The sequence below is a fragment of the Podarcis erhardii genome (genome assembly GCF_964252035.2).
Source record: "Podarcis erhardii genome assembly, chromosome: 8".
Classification (NCBI taxonomy): Eukaryota; Metazoa; Chordata; class Lepidosauria; order Squamata; family Lacertidae; genus Podarcis; species Podarcis erhardii.
The window spans coordinates 75,351,255-75,366,677 of NC_138499.1; the positions used below are offsets into that span (position 1 = coordinate 75,351,255).

Genomic DNA, 15,423 nt, shown 5'->3' on the forward strand with positions numbered 1-15,423 from the left:
ATGGGCTGAAACTCTACCTGCAATTCTCCTCAGGCAGAGCAAGATATGAAGACATGCTCCTACTCTCAGGGCATGCTCCAAATAGGTTTCCAAGGAGATTGAATAAAAGAAAACATGGCTGCCATGTGGTTTTCTTTTTTTCTCTCTCTACCACATAGCACATTTTCAACTCATATGGCGGAAACCATGCACAGACACTGCTGCAGGTGACTAGTGTCTGTTAAAAGAAAGTAAAAAGAGGAGAGTCTAAGGACTGGCTAACTTCTAAGTATTTCAAGGTACATTTTAAAAAATGTGTGTAGACTGACAAGAACCGTATCACAGCATTCAAAAGTGTGTGAAATCTATTAAATGCAGATCTGCATGTTTGTGCAAGAGGTTTGAATTAGGATGCTTCATTAGAAATGTAAAAGAAAAAAAGTCTCAGAGTCTTAGGAATTGAGAAGACCAACGTTTTATTCCCTATTCTCAAGCAAATCACTGAATAGAGATGGTCTGGAATAACCAACATTCAATCCAAAAAGTATCTGGGCTTGTTAGTAATTCAAGTTAATAGTTTAACACTTCTCAGTTACTCTGTTGTTGCAAAACAACAACAACAACAACAACAACAACAACAACAACAACAACAACAACAACAACAATATACACTGGGGTTTTTTAAGGAAGGAATAAAAATATATATGCTGGTGAAAAACTGGGTTGGCTGGAGGAAATTACAAACCAGACCCTTTCCCTCATTATTTTCAATAGCTGTTGTAATCCAATATTGCTAAGCGGGAGGTATGTTTGTAGCACATCTGAAATCTCATAATGTGGCTGCTGACTCTGTGACTTTGAGCTTTGAGTCCCAGGTACAACTCTGTTATCTCTTAGAAAGGATCAAATGCATTTCCATTTGAGTATCTTGTGTCTTCTAGTGCCACATGGTGGTTGGCACTGAAACAGCAGCTAAAGGGAAGTGAAGCAAGCAAATTCTACTGCCTTATTAGCATTGCAATCAATAAGCTTTTATGATCTCTAAGTGGATAAATAGATTCTTACAGTTCAGAAAGTTAATTTTGTCTCTTATACGTTAACATCAGGCCTCCCAAGCATGTGACTCACTGAGCTGAACACAGCCCACCAGCAACCATGAAAAAAGGCTTACCATCAGTTCGATGGAGATCTTGCATTTTCTGTTTGTCCAGGACAGCAAAGTAGAGGAAATATCATCTACCTGCCAGGCCGCAATATATGACTGGTGGGCTGTGTTAGATACAGTTGCTCACAAGTTAGCTTGTTGTACAAACCTAGACAGCATTTTAAAAAGCAGAGACACCACCTTGCCAACAAAGGTCCGTATAGTTAAAGCTATGGTTTTCCCAGTAGTGATGTATGGAAGTGAAAGCTGGACCATAAAGAAGGCTGATCGCCGAAGAATTGATGCTTTTGAATTATGGTGCTGGAGGAGACTCTTGAGAGTCCCATGGACTGCAAGAAGATCAAACCTCTCCATTCTTAAGGAACTCAGCCCTGAGTGCTCACTGTTAGGACAGATCCTGAAGCTGAGACTACAATACTTTGGCCACCTCATGAGAAGAGAAGACACCCTGGAAAAGACCCTGATGTTGGGAAAGATGGAGGGCACAAGGAGAAGGGGACAACAGAGGACGAGGTGGTTGGACAGTGTTCTCGAAGCTACCAACATGAGTTTGACCAAACTGCGGGAGGCAGTGGAAGACAGGAGTGCCTGGCGTGCTCTGGTCCATGGGGCACGACTAAACGACTAAACAACAACACCACCTAAATAGTGCATTTAATATTTTAAAAAATGCATGTCTGAGAGGCTACAACTCATTATATGTATATACAACAGCAAGCATAAAAGCTATGTATAGGTAACTACCTTAATCCAACCAGCCTATCTGCATGTTTCCCAGGATGCACACCAAGTTGTGGGCATGGAAGTGATGCCTCATTCACTTCCAGGTAGGGGAATGTATTTGTGATAGAACTTTCTTTGAGTCAGTGAAAAAGGTGGGCTTTTAGGGGGTTGGAACACACAATACATTAACTTACCATTATGAATGTGGGCTGATATATAATATTTCCATGCCTAAGCAAGAGCAAGGCCTTTTAGGTAGCTGCCCCACAGCTGAAAAACAATGAGGGAACAGATCGTCCCCTGGAACAAGTGTGGGGAACTGGCTTTTGGTTTTCCTAGAACAGGGATGGAGAAGTGGATCACTGCATTTTTGGTGCTGCTGAGAGCAAGCTCATTTGAATGTGTATTCTCTTTGCCCATGATGTGATTGGTGCTAACAGCCAGGGGCATAGCATGGAGGGAGGGCTAGGGGGGCATAGCCCTAAGCACATGATTTTGAGTAGGCATGAACCAAGCACCCCAATTCAGGAATCCCTATCCCACCCTGCCTGCCACTGGGGGACTCTGGGCGCCAGAGCCTGGCCTAGCCCTACCAAAGCATCCCTGACCCCCCTCGCTGAATGGCCGTCTGCCAGCATTGGGGGGGATGTGCCTGTCAAGGACAGGCTCCACCCTGGACAGTTTGGCAGGTGGTGCAGAGCAGCCCCTTGAACCCTCTGTGCCCTGCGCCTGTCTGGCAGTGTTGAAAGTGAGGGCTTGAGTGGTGTGGCAGGTTTTGTTCACCCTCCGCACCCCACTCCTGGTGCATGTCCTGGGTGCCAGCAAGGGATGGAAAGCTGCTGCTGACAGCACATCCTCAAATGACTCCTTTAATAAATAATAATAAAATTTTATTTATATCACGCCCTCCCCAGCCAAAGCCGGGCTCAGCGTGGCTAACAACAGTAAAATAATACAGCATTCTAAAATCAATTGATTATAAAATCAATTCAGATCAAATTGCCGAAAAAGCCCTAGCTCTGGTTGAGGCCAGGCTAACCTCTCTGTAGCCCGGGACCTCCAAGGTGTTTTTGTTTGAAGACCGTAAGGTCCTCCATAGGACATACCAGGAGAGGCGGTCCTGTAGGTACAAGGGTCCTAGGCCGTAAAACCAGCACCTTGAACCTGATCCTGTACTCCACCGGCAGCCAGTACAGCTGGTAGAGCACTGGTTGAATGTGATCCCTCAGCGAGGACCCCATAAGGAGTCTCGCCGCGGCATTCTGCACCCGCTGGAGTTTCTGGGTCAGTCTCAAGGGCAGCCCCTTGAATGGACTTTGAAGCCCATTTGCAGGATTCAAACCAAACACACACACACACACCCATTTGTAGATGTAGTGTGCAGTCATAGTCAAGCGAATTAGTGCCTGTGATTCATACAGGTTTGATCACAAGGACCTATGGAAGGTGGAGTCAGACTGTCTTATTTGGGCCACCTCACAAGCTGGGATAATATTAAGCCCTTTTAATATAATGTTTTAGTTGCAGTGGGGTTCAGGCCAAGTTGCTGCTGCACATTGGAATGGAGCAGTGGCAAGGTCAGCAAGGTGCGAATGAGCTGGCAGGAGCACCAGATTGGTTCTGCTGGTGTATTTGCACCAGGCTGACCTCACTGCTGCCTTTGTCCATCTCCATCCTGCTTTGGAGTAGCAATTCAGCCAGAGAGATATCAGGTAAGCTGTGCAGCCCCACTGTGCCATCTGCTATCATTTAATTCAAAGTTCTGTTATTATGTGATTAATGCATGTATTAAATTTTTTGTTTCCTTAACTGATAGAAGAAACAGAAATCCTGCTTGATGGGTTGCATGTTGGCCCACAGAGGTGAACAAACCTCTTGTTTTATAACCTTCTGGAGACTGCATACCCGCCCCAACAAAAGAAAAACCAACAACAAATAGTGGGTTTGCAATATGTGACAGGTCGGGTGTTTTTGGTTTGGTGTGTCACACATTATGCAGTCCTGAAACAAAGAGAGCAATCAGGTTTCTCTACACTGGGGTCTAAAGCACATTGATAATGCAGCATAGGAAAATGTCTGGCTGTTCCTATTCATGCAGCGCCTGCTCTGTGGATAAATATAGAAACTGTTTAGCTGTGCAAGTCTTCACAGATAGCAGACAGCACTGCGTGTCTCCTGTCACCGTGCGGAGACTGTGAATGAAGAGAAACGCTTCCTTCTCAGTATTTGTGCTGTGTTTATTGCAGCAGCATATTCAATCAATTTCAGCCTGTATTGCATTCTCTGCTTCAAAATTTGATTTTGCTTTAATTTTGAAAGAAAATGTTCTATTCTCCCTGTTTGCATGAAAGCAGAACCCGCCCCGCCCCCGCAAAAAAAATCAAATCAGCATATTTTGTTTGAAAGTAGATTAGTACAGTTCATATGCGAGTTCATATCGCGGTGGGACCTCCAAAGGGATGCGGGTGGCACAGAACCTAGGACTTGCCGATCAGAAGGTCGGCGGTTCGAATCCCTGTGACGGGGTGAGCTCCCGTTGCTCAGTCCCAGCTCCTGCCAACCTAGCAGTTCGAAAGCATATCAAAGTGCAAGTAGATAAATAGGTACTGCTCCAGTGGTAAGGTAAATGGTGTTTCCGTGCACTGCTCTGGTTCGCCAGAAGCGACTTAGTCATGCTGGCCACATGACTCGGAAGCTGTACGCTGGCTCCCTCGGCCAATAAAGCGAGATGAGCGCCGCAACCCCAGAGTCGGCCATGATTAGACCTAATGGTCAGGGGTTCATTTACATTTTATTTAGATTAGTACAGACAAGATGGAGTAAAATCCCAGGTTTCCATTTTACTTAATTGTTTATAGAAGAACTGGGGAACCATAGATGTCTAGAGGTTGATGGACTCCAATTCACATCAGCCCTGAGAATTATGGGAGTTGGAGTTCAGCAGCATCTGGAGAGACAATGGTACCCCAGCCCTGATTTATAACAATAGCTGGTTTCCAGAACTAGTTGCACAATGATTATATTCACAATAGATGCATGTAGGAAGGAATCAGAATTCTGGTTAGTGCTTAACAAACTCCTTGGCATGCTTCTCACACTTTGCTCCTGCCTGCCTGCCATCCATGTGATTGACTAGGCTTCCCTCCAAGTTCCTCAGATATGATTGTCTAGGCTTCCTTCAAAGTTCCTCAGATGTTTCTCCCAAGGACGAACCTCCATAGTCTCTTCCATGTAAGGCACAATGTGGTGGCAACCAAACTCCTAAGTGTTTGCGGAGGGTATCAACAGATACCAATGCAACACAGACCATCTCAGTGCAGCCTAGGTACCACACAAATCAAAATGTACAGGTCATGGGAAATGTCTTCGCAGAGCTCCTGAGTAATAATCTCAGGCTGAAATATGAAGCAGAAGTCTAATAAATCAGGACTATCTGATTGATTTTCATTGTCATCATTATTGAGTTCATTGAGTTCAATTAGTGCCATATAGGTTTGTTCATTCATGCTTCTTCCTCTGAATGATGTAGATTAATCTCCTTGTCTCTCTCTCAGAAACCTCTGAACAATTTAGACTGCAATCCTAACCCTACCTACCTGGGGAGTAATAGGTCTTACTTCCGATTAGTCATGGTTAGGATTATAGTGTTCATCAAGCTTATAAAATTAGATTTGTTTCTCTAAAATTTCCTCAGGCATTTCACCCAAGCAGGAATCTTAAAATTCACTTCAAAAATCTCACTTCTGTCAAAATTTGGCAACAGCTTTGGGATTGAGCCACACATAAACACTGAAGAAATTCCCCTAGCCTTGTTGAAACACCTGTTGCGCCCTTGAAACTCCTCAGATACCTTCATTGAGGAGAGCTCTGTGAATTCATCCCAAATTGCAATAAATACAGTGGCATAAGATTATCAGAAGAGCTTTGCTGAGACAGACGCATGGCCCGTTTATCCAGCTTTCTGCTTACACAGGGTCAAAGCAGATAGAAGCAGGCTCAATAGTATTATCCCACTCATGACCCCCAGAAACTTGTACCCTTATCCTCCACTAATCTATCTAATTCTCTTTTAAGCCTCTTTCTGTGTCCAGTAAGTCCGAGACGCCTTTGCCTGGTGACACTGTGGCCCATAGATTGTAGCAAAATACTGGGCAAGGTTTTGTCCCGTATCCTCTCTGTGTGATGGGCTTGTGGGGGAAAAGCTGTCTCATGAGCCCTTGCAAAGCCTATATAGGGCTGCTTTCCCTGGAGGTAAGGGTCATCCTGCCCAGTGCCCACCCACCCTCAGGTTAGAGCCTTCACTGAGAAATTTTGGGTCGCTGGTTGACATGGCCAGAAAGGAATTCTTCTCTCTCAACCTGATTGGTACTTGTTTGGGGTTTTTTCATCTCTCCCTCAGTGAAATTATGGCCTTCCTTCGTTAGGCAGAAAACCAGTGTTTGTATGAGGGTGGAAATGGCATTAGACAGGATCAACATAGTATGGGGGAGCTCCCATAAGTGGCCTGAGGGAAGGATTGACCAGGGCACCCCAAGCTTGGGGTATCTGCTTTGTTAGAATCTGCACCCAGTGACACCTTGCTTGCTGGCTTGTACCATAGCAAGGTTCAACACTGGCTGACTCCCATGGAACAGGATTGAGGTGGTCCATACCTGGCTTGATCCATTCCATCAACATGGGCCTTGTGGAATGTTGAACCCAATGCCATGCCAACTCTTACCCTGCCTTCTGCTATCAATAATGATTTGGTCTGATTTTATCTCATCACACTCTGGTTATTTTGCTGCTCTCGTGGGTCACATTGTGAGCCTGCCTGGGCAAAGCTGTTGCTATGACTACTGCATCCTGCAGGACACAGAGAAAACCTTTTTCTCTACCCACCATGCATGATGTGAGTTTTTTACATTTTCTTCCATCTCTGCAGGCACTGGTTCCTCTTGCATCCCCTTTTCTACAGCAGACACCCACGGGGTGGAGAAATCAGTTTGAGGCAGTTCCTTAATTTTTCTCCTCCTGCACCTCTTTTTCCACAGTAGGTTCCCAAGGGGCAGAGAGATCAATTAGCATTTCTTATATGCTCTCAGGTGCCTCCATTTTCACCACCTATACAGCAGGTTCCCCAGGAGTAGAAAAACCTTTCGACAGTTCAGGTGTGGTTGGACACAATATGTCACTCCTGTTGCACTTGCAGAGTACTGACCCCTTCACCTCTCCCCCTTTATCTCCTGGTAAACAGCAGCAATGTGTGGTGTGATGCTGTTGTTCACCTGACCTCAAGCCAGTCATATTGCTGCTAAATAGATACTGCTGTGACAGGAAGGTAAACAGCATTTCCATGAGCTCTGGCACCCATCATGGTGTCCTGTGCACCAGAAGCGGTTTAGTCATGTGGACAAACGCTGGCTCCCTCTGCCTGAAAGCTGAGATTAGTGTCGTACCCCATAATCAAATTCGACTGGACTTAACTGCCCAGAGGTCCTTTACCTTTTACCTTTTTTAATTTATTGCTGCTTATCAGGAAATAGACTGGTCATCGTGCAATGGGCCCAGAATAACCAGAATCTAAGGTCGTCACTGTGTGTGTCCTATAGCAAAATTTGAATGAGCGTTTGGAGGTTTCTGGTGCATGGAGACATTTGTGGGATTTTGCTAAGATTTGTAAAATTCCTCAGGTCTGAAGCAACACTTGAGGTGAATGTAGATATAGCTCCTCAGGCAATGAATCTGAAGAATTTTGAGAGAAAAGGAGTATCAGTCAGACATGTCTCAAAAAGGTTTAATGCATCCCTGTGGAAAGTCATCATTCGAACACTTTCCAAAACTTGCTTTTTTTGTTTCTTTCTTAGAGTGACTATTAATCTCTTGCAAATTCATAATAAACCCGTTTTTGTTGCCAGTGCGATAAAAAGCAGAGATTGCCTTCATGCCAGGTAGGATATTGGCAGAACACGACTAATTGCAAGAGAAATTTCAAAAGTATGCATTATTTTTTGTACACTGCAAAACTGTAAATTTCAGTTCCTTCTAATCCCCTCTCTGTTCCATGCATTTTGAAACTACACTGCTGTGTGATGTTCCTAAAGCTGACCACGAGATGTCACTGCTAGCTAAGCATCCACAGTAAACCATCACAAGAAATCAGGGGCCCAATCCAGTTAAATGTCTGTAAAGACAGCAGAGGCTCTGTTTCTTTTTTATCATCAGCAGGGTAAACCGTGTAGACTTATTGTGTGCGTGATCTCAAAAAAAAAAAGGCAACATATTATTATTTTTGGACGTATAATGGGATAGATGTGGGACAGAAACGATAGTTCTGATAGGAATGACTGAGCGAGGACAAGACTGTGCTCAGCAAATAAAAAGATTTCAGACCATCATGTTGGTAAATTACCTGGACTCATGCTGAATGGTGGAACTGATTGATTCACAGTATACGTGGATATTCTGTCATGCTTGTCAGCCTCAGGCAGTATAAGACATAAAGACATTCATTACGGCATATTGAGGTGGAGGGTAGGGTGTAAAATGGGCAGTGATCCATGGCTTTATGTATGGAATTCTCTGGTCATAACTTCCTCCCCATCCCAGTACTTCTAAAAATAATTACTGAAGCGGCTCCTGATTCCTCCCCCTTCCACCATGCTGGTATTTTGATCCACTGTTCCCTCTAATGCCGGAATCGCCTGCTGAATGCTTCAATATATATATATTTTGGTACATAAAGGGGTGCTGCAGGAAGAAGAGGCTGGCATTTTTGGTGGCACACGTGAATGTTATATGTGTCTGCACAGCCTAGCATGCCTTCCCTTCTGCCAAAAGCTTCTCCTCTCCACCTACTCTCTAGGTGGCTGAGGAAAGGAAGCAGGCCTCTTCCAAAATGACAACCATCCAATTTGCTCTTTTTGCCTTAGTTTTTCAGTAAATTTAAACAGGTGACCATTCCTGTCACCCACACCAATCTTTTCTGACAAATGAAACCAAGCTGACTGGGGAAGCAGAGCGTGAGAGAAGAGGTGATGGAGAGCATTGTGGCTGGTGATACTGGAGCCACTCAGGTCCAAAAGGACCAAGAGGGCCACATTTCCCTGCTGCATTACTGAGCCACCAAAAATTTATCGCAAACTGAATTCAAACCAATGGCCTGTAATTCAGCCATGTAATGGCAAAGGTGTCTCCTAGCCCTTTTCTTGTTGAACTCCATTGCTTCATGGGTATTGAACATGGTAAAAGGTATGGACATGCCCTAAGGTGAAGGTCTTCTGGGAAATGATATATAATGAGCTGAAAAAGGTATTTAAGTATACCTTCACTAAGAAACCAGAGGCCTTCCTTCTAGGTATTGTCGGCCAGAAGGTGCTAAAGAAGGATCGAACATTCTTTATGTATGCAACAACGGCAGCAAGGATACTCATCGCAAAAAACTGGAAAACTCAAGATCTACCCACACTGGAAGAGTGGCAGATGCAGCTGATGGACTATATGCAACTGGCCGAGATGACTGGCAGAATCCGTGATCTGGGAGAAGAGAAGATGGAGGAAGACTGGAAGAAATTTAAGATGTATCTACAAAAACATTGTAATTTGGTTGAATGTTAAGAAGGATGCTAGATTATAAAAAATTGGTCACCACTAAATTAGATTTAAATTTGATGATAAGTGAGACTAAAGAAAATAAAATTTTTTTTGGAAGAATTGCTAGATTATATTTGAATGAGTGGACATGAGATTGTAAACAAGTTGATAATTTGTTTGGAAAAAACTTTTAACGATGTAAATGGGAGCGGGAGACGCGAGGGAGTCCAAAGAAGTGATGAAACTATGTTTGTGACAGAAGTAAGATTGTTTATTATTTGTGCATTTATATTTAAAAACTTTAATAAATATTTATTAAAAAAAAAAAGAACATGGTAAAAGGTAAAGGTAAAGGACCCCTGACAATTAAGTCCAGTTGCAAATGACTCTGGGGTTGCGGTGCTCATCTCGCTTTATTAGCCGAGAGAGATGAAGTTTGTCCACAGAGTTTTTCTGGGTCATGTGGCCAGCATGACTAAGACGTTTCTGGAGAACCATTTACCTTCCCGCTGGAGTGGTGCCTGTTTATCTACTTGCACTTTGACATGCTTTCAAACGGCTAGGTTGACAGGAGCTGTGACCGAGTAACGGGAGCTCACCCTGTCACAGGGATTCGAACCGCCAAACTTTCGATCGACAAGCCCTAGGCTCAGTGGTTTAGACCACAGCACCACCTGCGTCCCTATCAAACATGGTAACCACAAACAATTGTTTACTACAACTCCCATCTTCCCTGACAATTAGCAATGATGATGGCAGTTGGGATTTCATAGCATAGCAAGTGGGAATGGTCACATGGGCTAACTGTGAGATTCCAATGATAGAATTAAGGACATTATGTATGAAAAATACATGCTGTTCTACTGAGCTGCAGCCCCTCTTGTCTGCCATTGGTCCCTTCCACCCCACCCAAGACCGAAATGCATATCCATTATAAATATACTAAGCAAAACAGTCCTCTGTTCAATATTTTAAATATGCATATGTATTTTCTCTCTCACCAATAGGTTTTAGACTACTTCTTTTAAGTCCTTGATCTGACGTATTTTGCATTCCTCTTTATTGTAGCCATTGGACTTTGAAACAAAGAAGGCATACACTTTTAAAGTAGAGGCATCAAATGTGCATCTTGACCATCGCTTCCATTCTGTGGGCCCATTCAAGGATACTGCTACGGTGAAGATCAATGTGTTGGACATGGACGAACCGCCCATTTTCAGCAAACCTTTGTACACTATGGAGGTTTATGAAGATACTCCGGTCGGGACCATTATTGGAGCTGTTACTGCCCAGGACCTTGATGTTGGCAGCAGTGTCGTCAGGTGAGAAAATGCCCTTGTCTTCCCAAGTTGAAACTGTCAGTGATATATAAATGCATAAAGCAACATGAACCTCAGGAGCAGTTAATTCTGTTTTCAAAACGAGGGACCAGCAGTTTGGTCCTTCTCCAAGAAAAGAAAAATTTGGTGAATCCAGAGCACTTACAATCTGGAGGAACCTTCTGGATCCCACACTTCAAGTGTAGTAGAATGACAAAAGTTCCCCAAGTCCTGGAGGCCAAAAGGAAGGCTTCCAGTCTAAAACAGTGTATGTCTGTACAATGTTTAACAAATGGAAGGAGGTGACCCATGAGTTAAAATGAGGCAGGGGTGACCCATGAGGTAAGATGAGGCCATTTGTCTGAGCCCCACTGGGACTTTTGCTGCCCTCACTGCTGCACCTGTTGTGCTCTCACAGCTGTGTCATATTTGACAGCGCAGGTGCAGCCATAGGTGAGGGCACAGTTACAATGATGGGGCTGGCAGCAGCACAGCAGCAGAGGCAGGGATGCAGATCTGTGGGCAGGGAGTAACAGGGAGTGACGGCTTCAGCACATTTTGCTCACAGTGACAAAACGTCATGGGCTGGCCCTGAATTCTGGGAATCCCCAAACTGGCTTCTGTTGATTTCTTATACATGACCATTCTGCTCACCCTCAAACCATGGATTGGAATGACTTGCAAAGGGAGGAAACAGGATGGAGCAAAGCTATGAGTGAGTGTCAGTGAGACCACAAGGGGATGGAATAAGCTGATCAGCCCATCCCTCAAATAAGTCCAGCTCTCAAATAATTCCAGCTTCCTCCCAAAACTCCCGTTTTCTGAACATTTATGCATCATCTTCCTCTTCTTCATTTGCCTCCCCTTTTCTTTCTTTCCCCAATTTTTATTTTTAGTTTGCAAGCCCCACAGGTCAGGAACCTGGTTCTTTAATTCTTTAAAATGCCATGTGGCATGTGAATGACATCTGCTAATAATGTCACTAATAATAATCCCAAATAAGTATTTGAGTAAATGTGCTTCAGCACAAATGTAATTCAATTTAAAATTAGGGTGCTTAGAAATGCCACTTTCCCGACTACAAAATATCTACCTGAAAATATTTATAATAAATCTGGATTTCAAGGGATGAGGCTAGGTTATTGGCTTCACATGCTCTGGCTCATTGGCAATGTTTAACCCTCTTATTGTGAAAATGAACAATCAATGGCTTAAGATACAGTGCCTCATTCAAATTTAAATAATAAGCTGTCCAACAGAGAACCATGTGCTTATGGTTGATGAAAGCAAGGCAATTCTTAAATATCACTTCAGTAAATTGGCTTATGACACATTTAATTTGGTTCACTCCAGTAAAGCATCCTACATCTGATTCCAAAAATCAGATTATTTTAGTGTCAAGGTGATAGACGTGCTCTGAAAGATCCTTAAGGTAAGAATCAACTATTTGCCGCCCTGTGTCTATTGTTAGAGGGAACAGTGACCCATATTCTAAACCCAAGAGTTTGATCATCATTCTTAGGTTTCTACAGTGCAACAGATGGATTTGACCTAAAGGCTTTTGGGGGGGTGGGGCTAGCCTTGATAACCACAGTCCCCCCCCCCCATATTGTTGCTCTCTCTCATACCATTGGCTGACTGCTGTGATGTCATGGGGTACTCACAAACATTCTGATAAAAATGAAGATCCGATACACAGCTTTTGCAAACTACAGCTGATAAATATAAATTGAACAATTGGTTGGTCTTTTGGGGGGGGGGTGGAGGCAGAGGAACTTCATACAGGACTGGGAGTATGTACTGTTTGGTGAATGGGGGATAGAGCACAAGCAAGGAGACTTAGGACCTGATTGGAAAGAGAACCTCAGCAATGTCTAGGCAAAACAATGACCATATACATATGTAATAGACAATCTTTATAGAATTCCTTCAAATCATAAAAAGTTCAAAATGAACTCTTTGGTCTCAAAGTCTCAGAAAATCTTTAAATGAAGCAAGGTGCCAAACTTTGTACGGTGGAAGACAAGCTGTGAAGCTTTGTGTATTCAACACTGATGTCCAACACTGAACAGTAATTCTGGATATTGACTACTGTTTCATAGAATTCTTCGTCAGCGTGGTGGGTGGATATAGAATGCTTCATAAACTGAAAATAAAATTTTACAGGTGTAAAAAACAGGCAGTTTTGCTGAGAAACCAAGGATAAACATGGATCAACACTTGGAGTTTCTGAAAAGAAAGCATATATAGATATAGACAGTGCTTTTTATGGGGGTACTCAAGGGTATGTAGTTCTGGCACCTTTTTTCTAGAAAAAAAGTACAGTGGTACCTCAGTTTTTTAACATCTTAGAGGTTGAACATTTTGGTTTTCAAACACCGTAAACCCAGAAGTAAATGCTTCGATTTTCGAACACGCCTCAGAAGTCGAACATGCCACGTGGCTTCCACTGAGTGCAAGATGGCTAGCTGTTGAGTCTCGGTTTTTGTGTGTTTTGGAATTTGAACTGTCTTCCAGAATGGATTACCAAGGGAACTTCCAGGTTGGCGCCTCCAGCAATGGCTGAATTCCTCTGATCGGGAGGAATTTGCTTCGTGGAAATTAGGGTCTGGCCGCCACGGCGAAGGCGGGGACCCACCAAAAATCACAGGCGGGAGAAGCCTGTGAACATGGGATTCGGCTGGACCTTTTGCTCCTCCCCTACTCGCGGGGAAACCCAGTTTCGGGGATCTGGAGCAACGTGGGGTGAGTGGCGCGGTGCTTCGAATTGACTGCTTCTTTCACGGAGTGAAGCCACATAGCTGTTATCGGAGAGCGCTGACTTTTTCCTGTGGACAATTTGATCTTAAAACAACTACCCGTGAGTAGAACGGAAAATTGGATTTTTAAATGTCTTAATTTGGCACCGAAACGGGGAGGTTTAAAACAGGAAGTCCGCCTTCCCCTTTTGTAAATAGACTGAAGCAAAGAGGCTGCAAGCTAAAGTCTCGGAAAGTCTTCTGTAAAGGATTAAACCTCCATCGGTTAAAATCATTAACCCCCCCTTGGAAGCAGGAGAAGAGGGGGGAAATTTTGGAGCGTGTAAGCCTGCAGGAGAGAGAGCGAAGAAAGATAAATTACCACCGCTTCGAACCTGGAAACGGGCTGCTAGTAAGATTGACGTTTTGGGAAAGTTCATTGACTGTGAATAAAACATATGTGGACAGATAGCTAAATAAGAGAAATATATTGTTTCCATTGTTTCCTTCTGCGTTTAAAAAGGAGTAAAAGTAACTGAAAATTGAAACTAATTTTGTTGTTTGAACTGTGTTTAAAAGGATTGATACAAATAGAAATTGTTTCCCTCTAGAGGGAGCCTTTGAAACTGTTACAGGAGTGGAGCTGGGGGGATTACCAGCTGCAGAGATAAAAAACTGTGAGAACCAGGGATTGATCTTGGATGGGTAAGAATGTCGACAGAAGAAGCCTTAGTGATTGCATTATGCAAGATAAGTGCTTCATTGGAACAGCTTCAAAAGAAGACAGATGTGATGACCATCAAAATTGACAATTTGGGACAAAAAGTGACTGATTTGGGACAAAAAGTGAACATCTATACAGAAACTATTCAGGAATTGTTTCAGGAATCTACTTTGACATGGCAAATTGTTGAGAAGGCAAGGGACAAAGTTGTTGTTGAACCTAAAGTAATACAAGTGGAGAGAGTCCCAGCCTTACAGAGGCAATTTGATGCATATAAGTTGTTGCCTTCTATGACTGAATTTAGAGAAAGTCAGATTTTGAGGATTGGAACCCTGCTTCAATTTGAGAAGGAAAGTTGGATAGATTCCCTCATGCGGGATGTACTGACCTTTGGGATTTGGACTTGGGCCAGGAGGAGATTGGAGTTGTGGGGACTTTCAGTTTTGGAGGGATTTTGAAACACGTCCTGAAACATCTTTTGGACTTTAGTGCTAACTACAGAGATTTGGCTGACCTGTCGAGAAGGAATAAAAACATTGCTAGGTTGGAGCCTCCCCGAGATCTACTCCACGGCATCAAAGGAAGGAAATTAAGAACAAGATTAACAGAAGACAAAGTAAAGTGCATGTATAAATATGAAGAAGATCTGCAGAAGGGACTTGGAAAAGAGTTAAGAGCCTTGGACAGAAGATCACCAGGTTGATGGACCATATGGAATAGACGGAAAGGACTGGCAGAATCCGAGACCAGGGAGAAGAGACGGTGGAAGAAGATTGGAAAAAGTTTAAAGTTTATTTATAGAAATATTTTAAAATTAATGAGTGTTAGAAAAATGTTGGAATGAAATTATATGGCTTTAGTATAAATGTTATAAGGAGTTAAGTATAAATAAGTATTATGGTATTAATGGAAGATAAGGTTAAAATAAGTTAAGATATTTATATAACAGAAAATAGAGAAAGAGGGAAAGGAATTGCTGAAATAATTAAATAGAAGTGGAATACAAAAAGGGAGGTCAGAGGAGGTCGATGAAACGAGGGAATGAAAGTTAGGGCATTGAAACGGTATGATGTATGTTTTTTAATTTTTTTATGTTTAGTTTAATGTGTTAATGTTGTGTTGTGCATCGTTTATATATTGTATTGTATTGTATTGTATTTCTTTTTTCTTTTCTTCTTCTTTTCTTCTTTTTTTTGTAAGCTT

At 43.0% G+C, this 15,423-nt stretch overlaps 1 protein-coding gene across 4 annotated transcripts in view; it reads left to right on the forward strand.

Moving 5' to 3' along the window:
- CDH12 (cadherin 12) overlaps nt 1-15,423 on the forward strand; it is a 455,772-nt gene that overhangs the window by 417,220 nt on the left and 23,129 nt on the right. For all 4 annotated transcript variants that reach the window (XM_081873016.1, XM_081873017.1, XM_081873019.1 and 1 more), the window contains one exon: nt 10,508-10,761. In XM_081873016.1, coding sequence (XP_081729142.1) covers nt 10,508-10,761 — 254 coding nt within the window. The remainder of the gene's footprint in view (nt 1-10,507; nt 10,762-15,423) is intronic.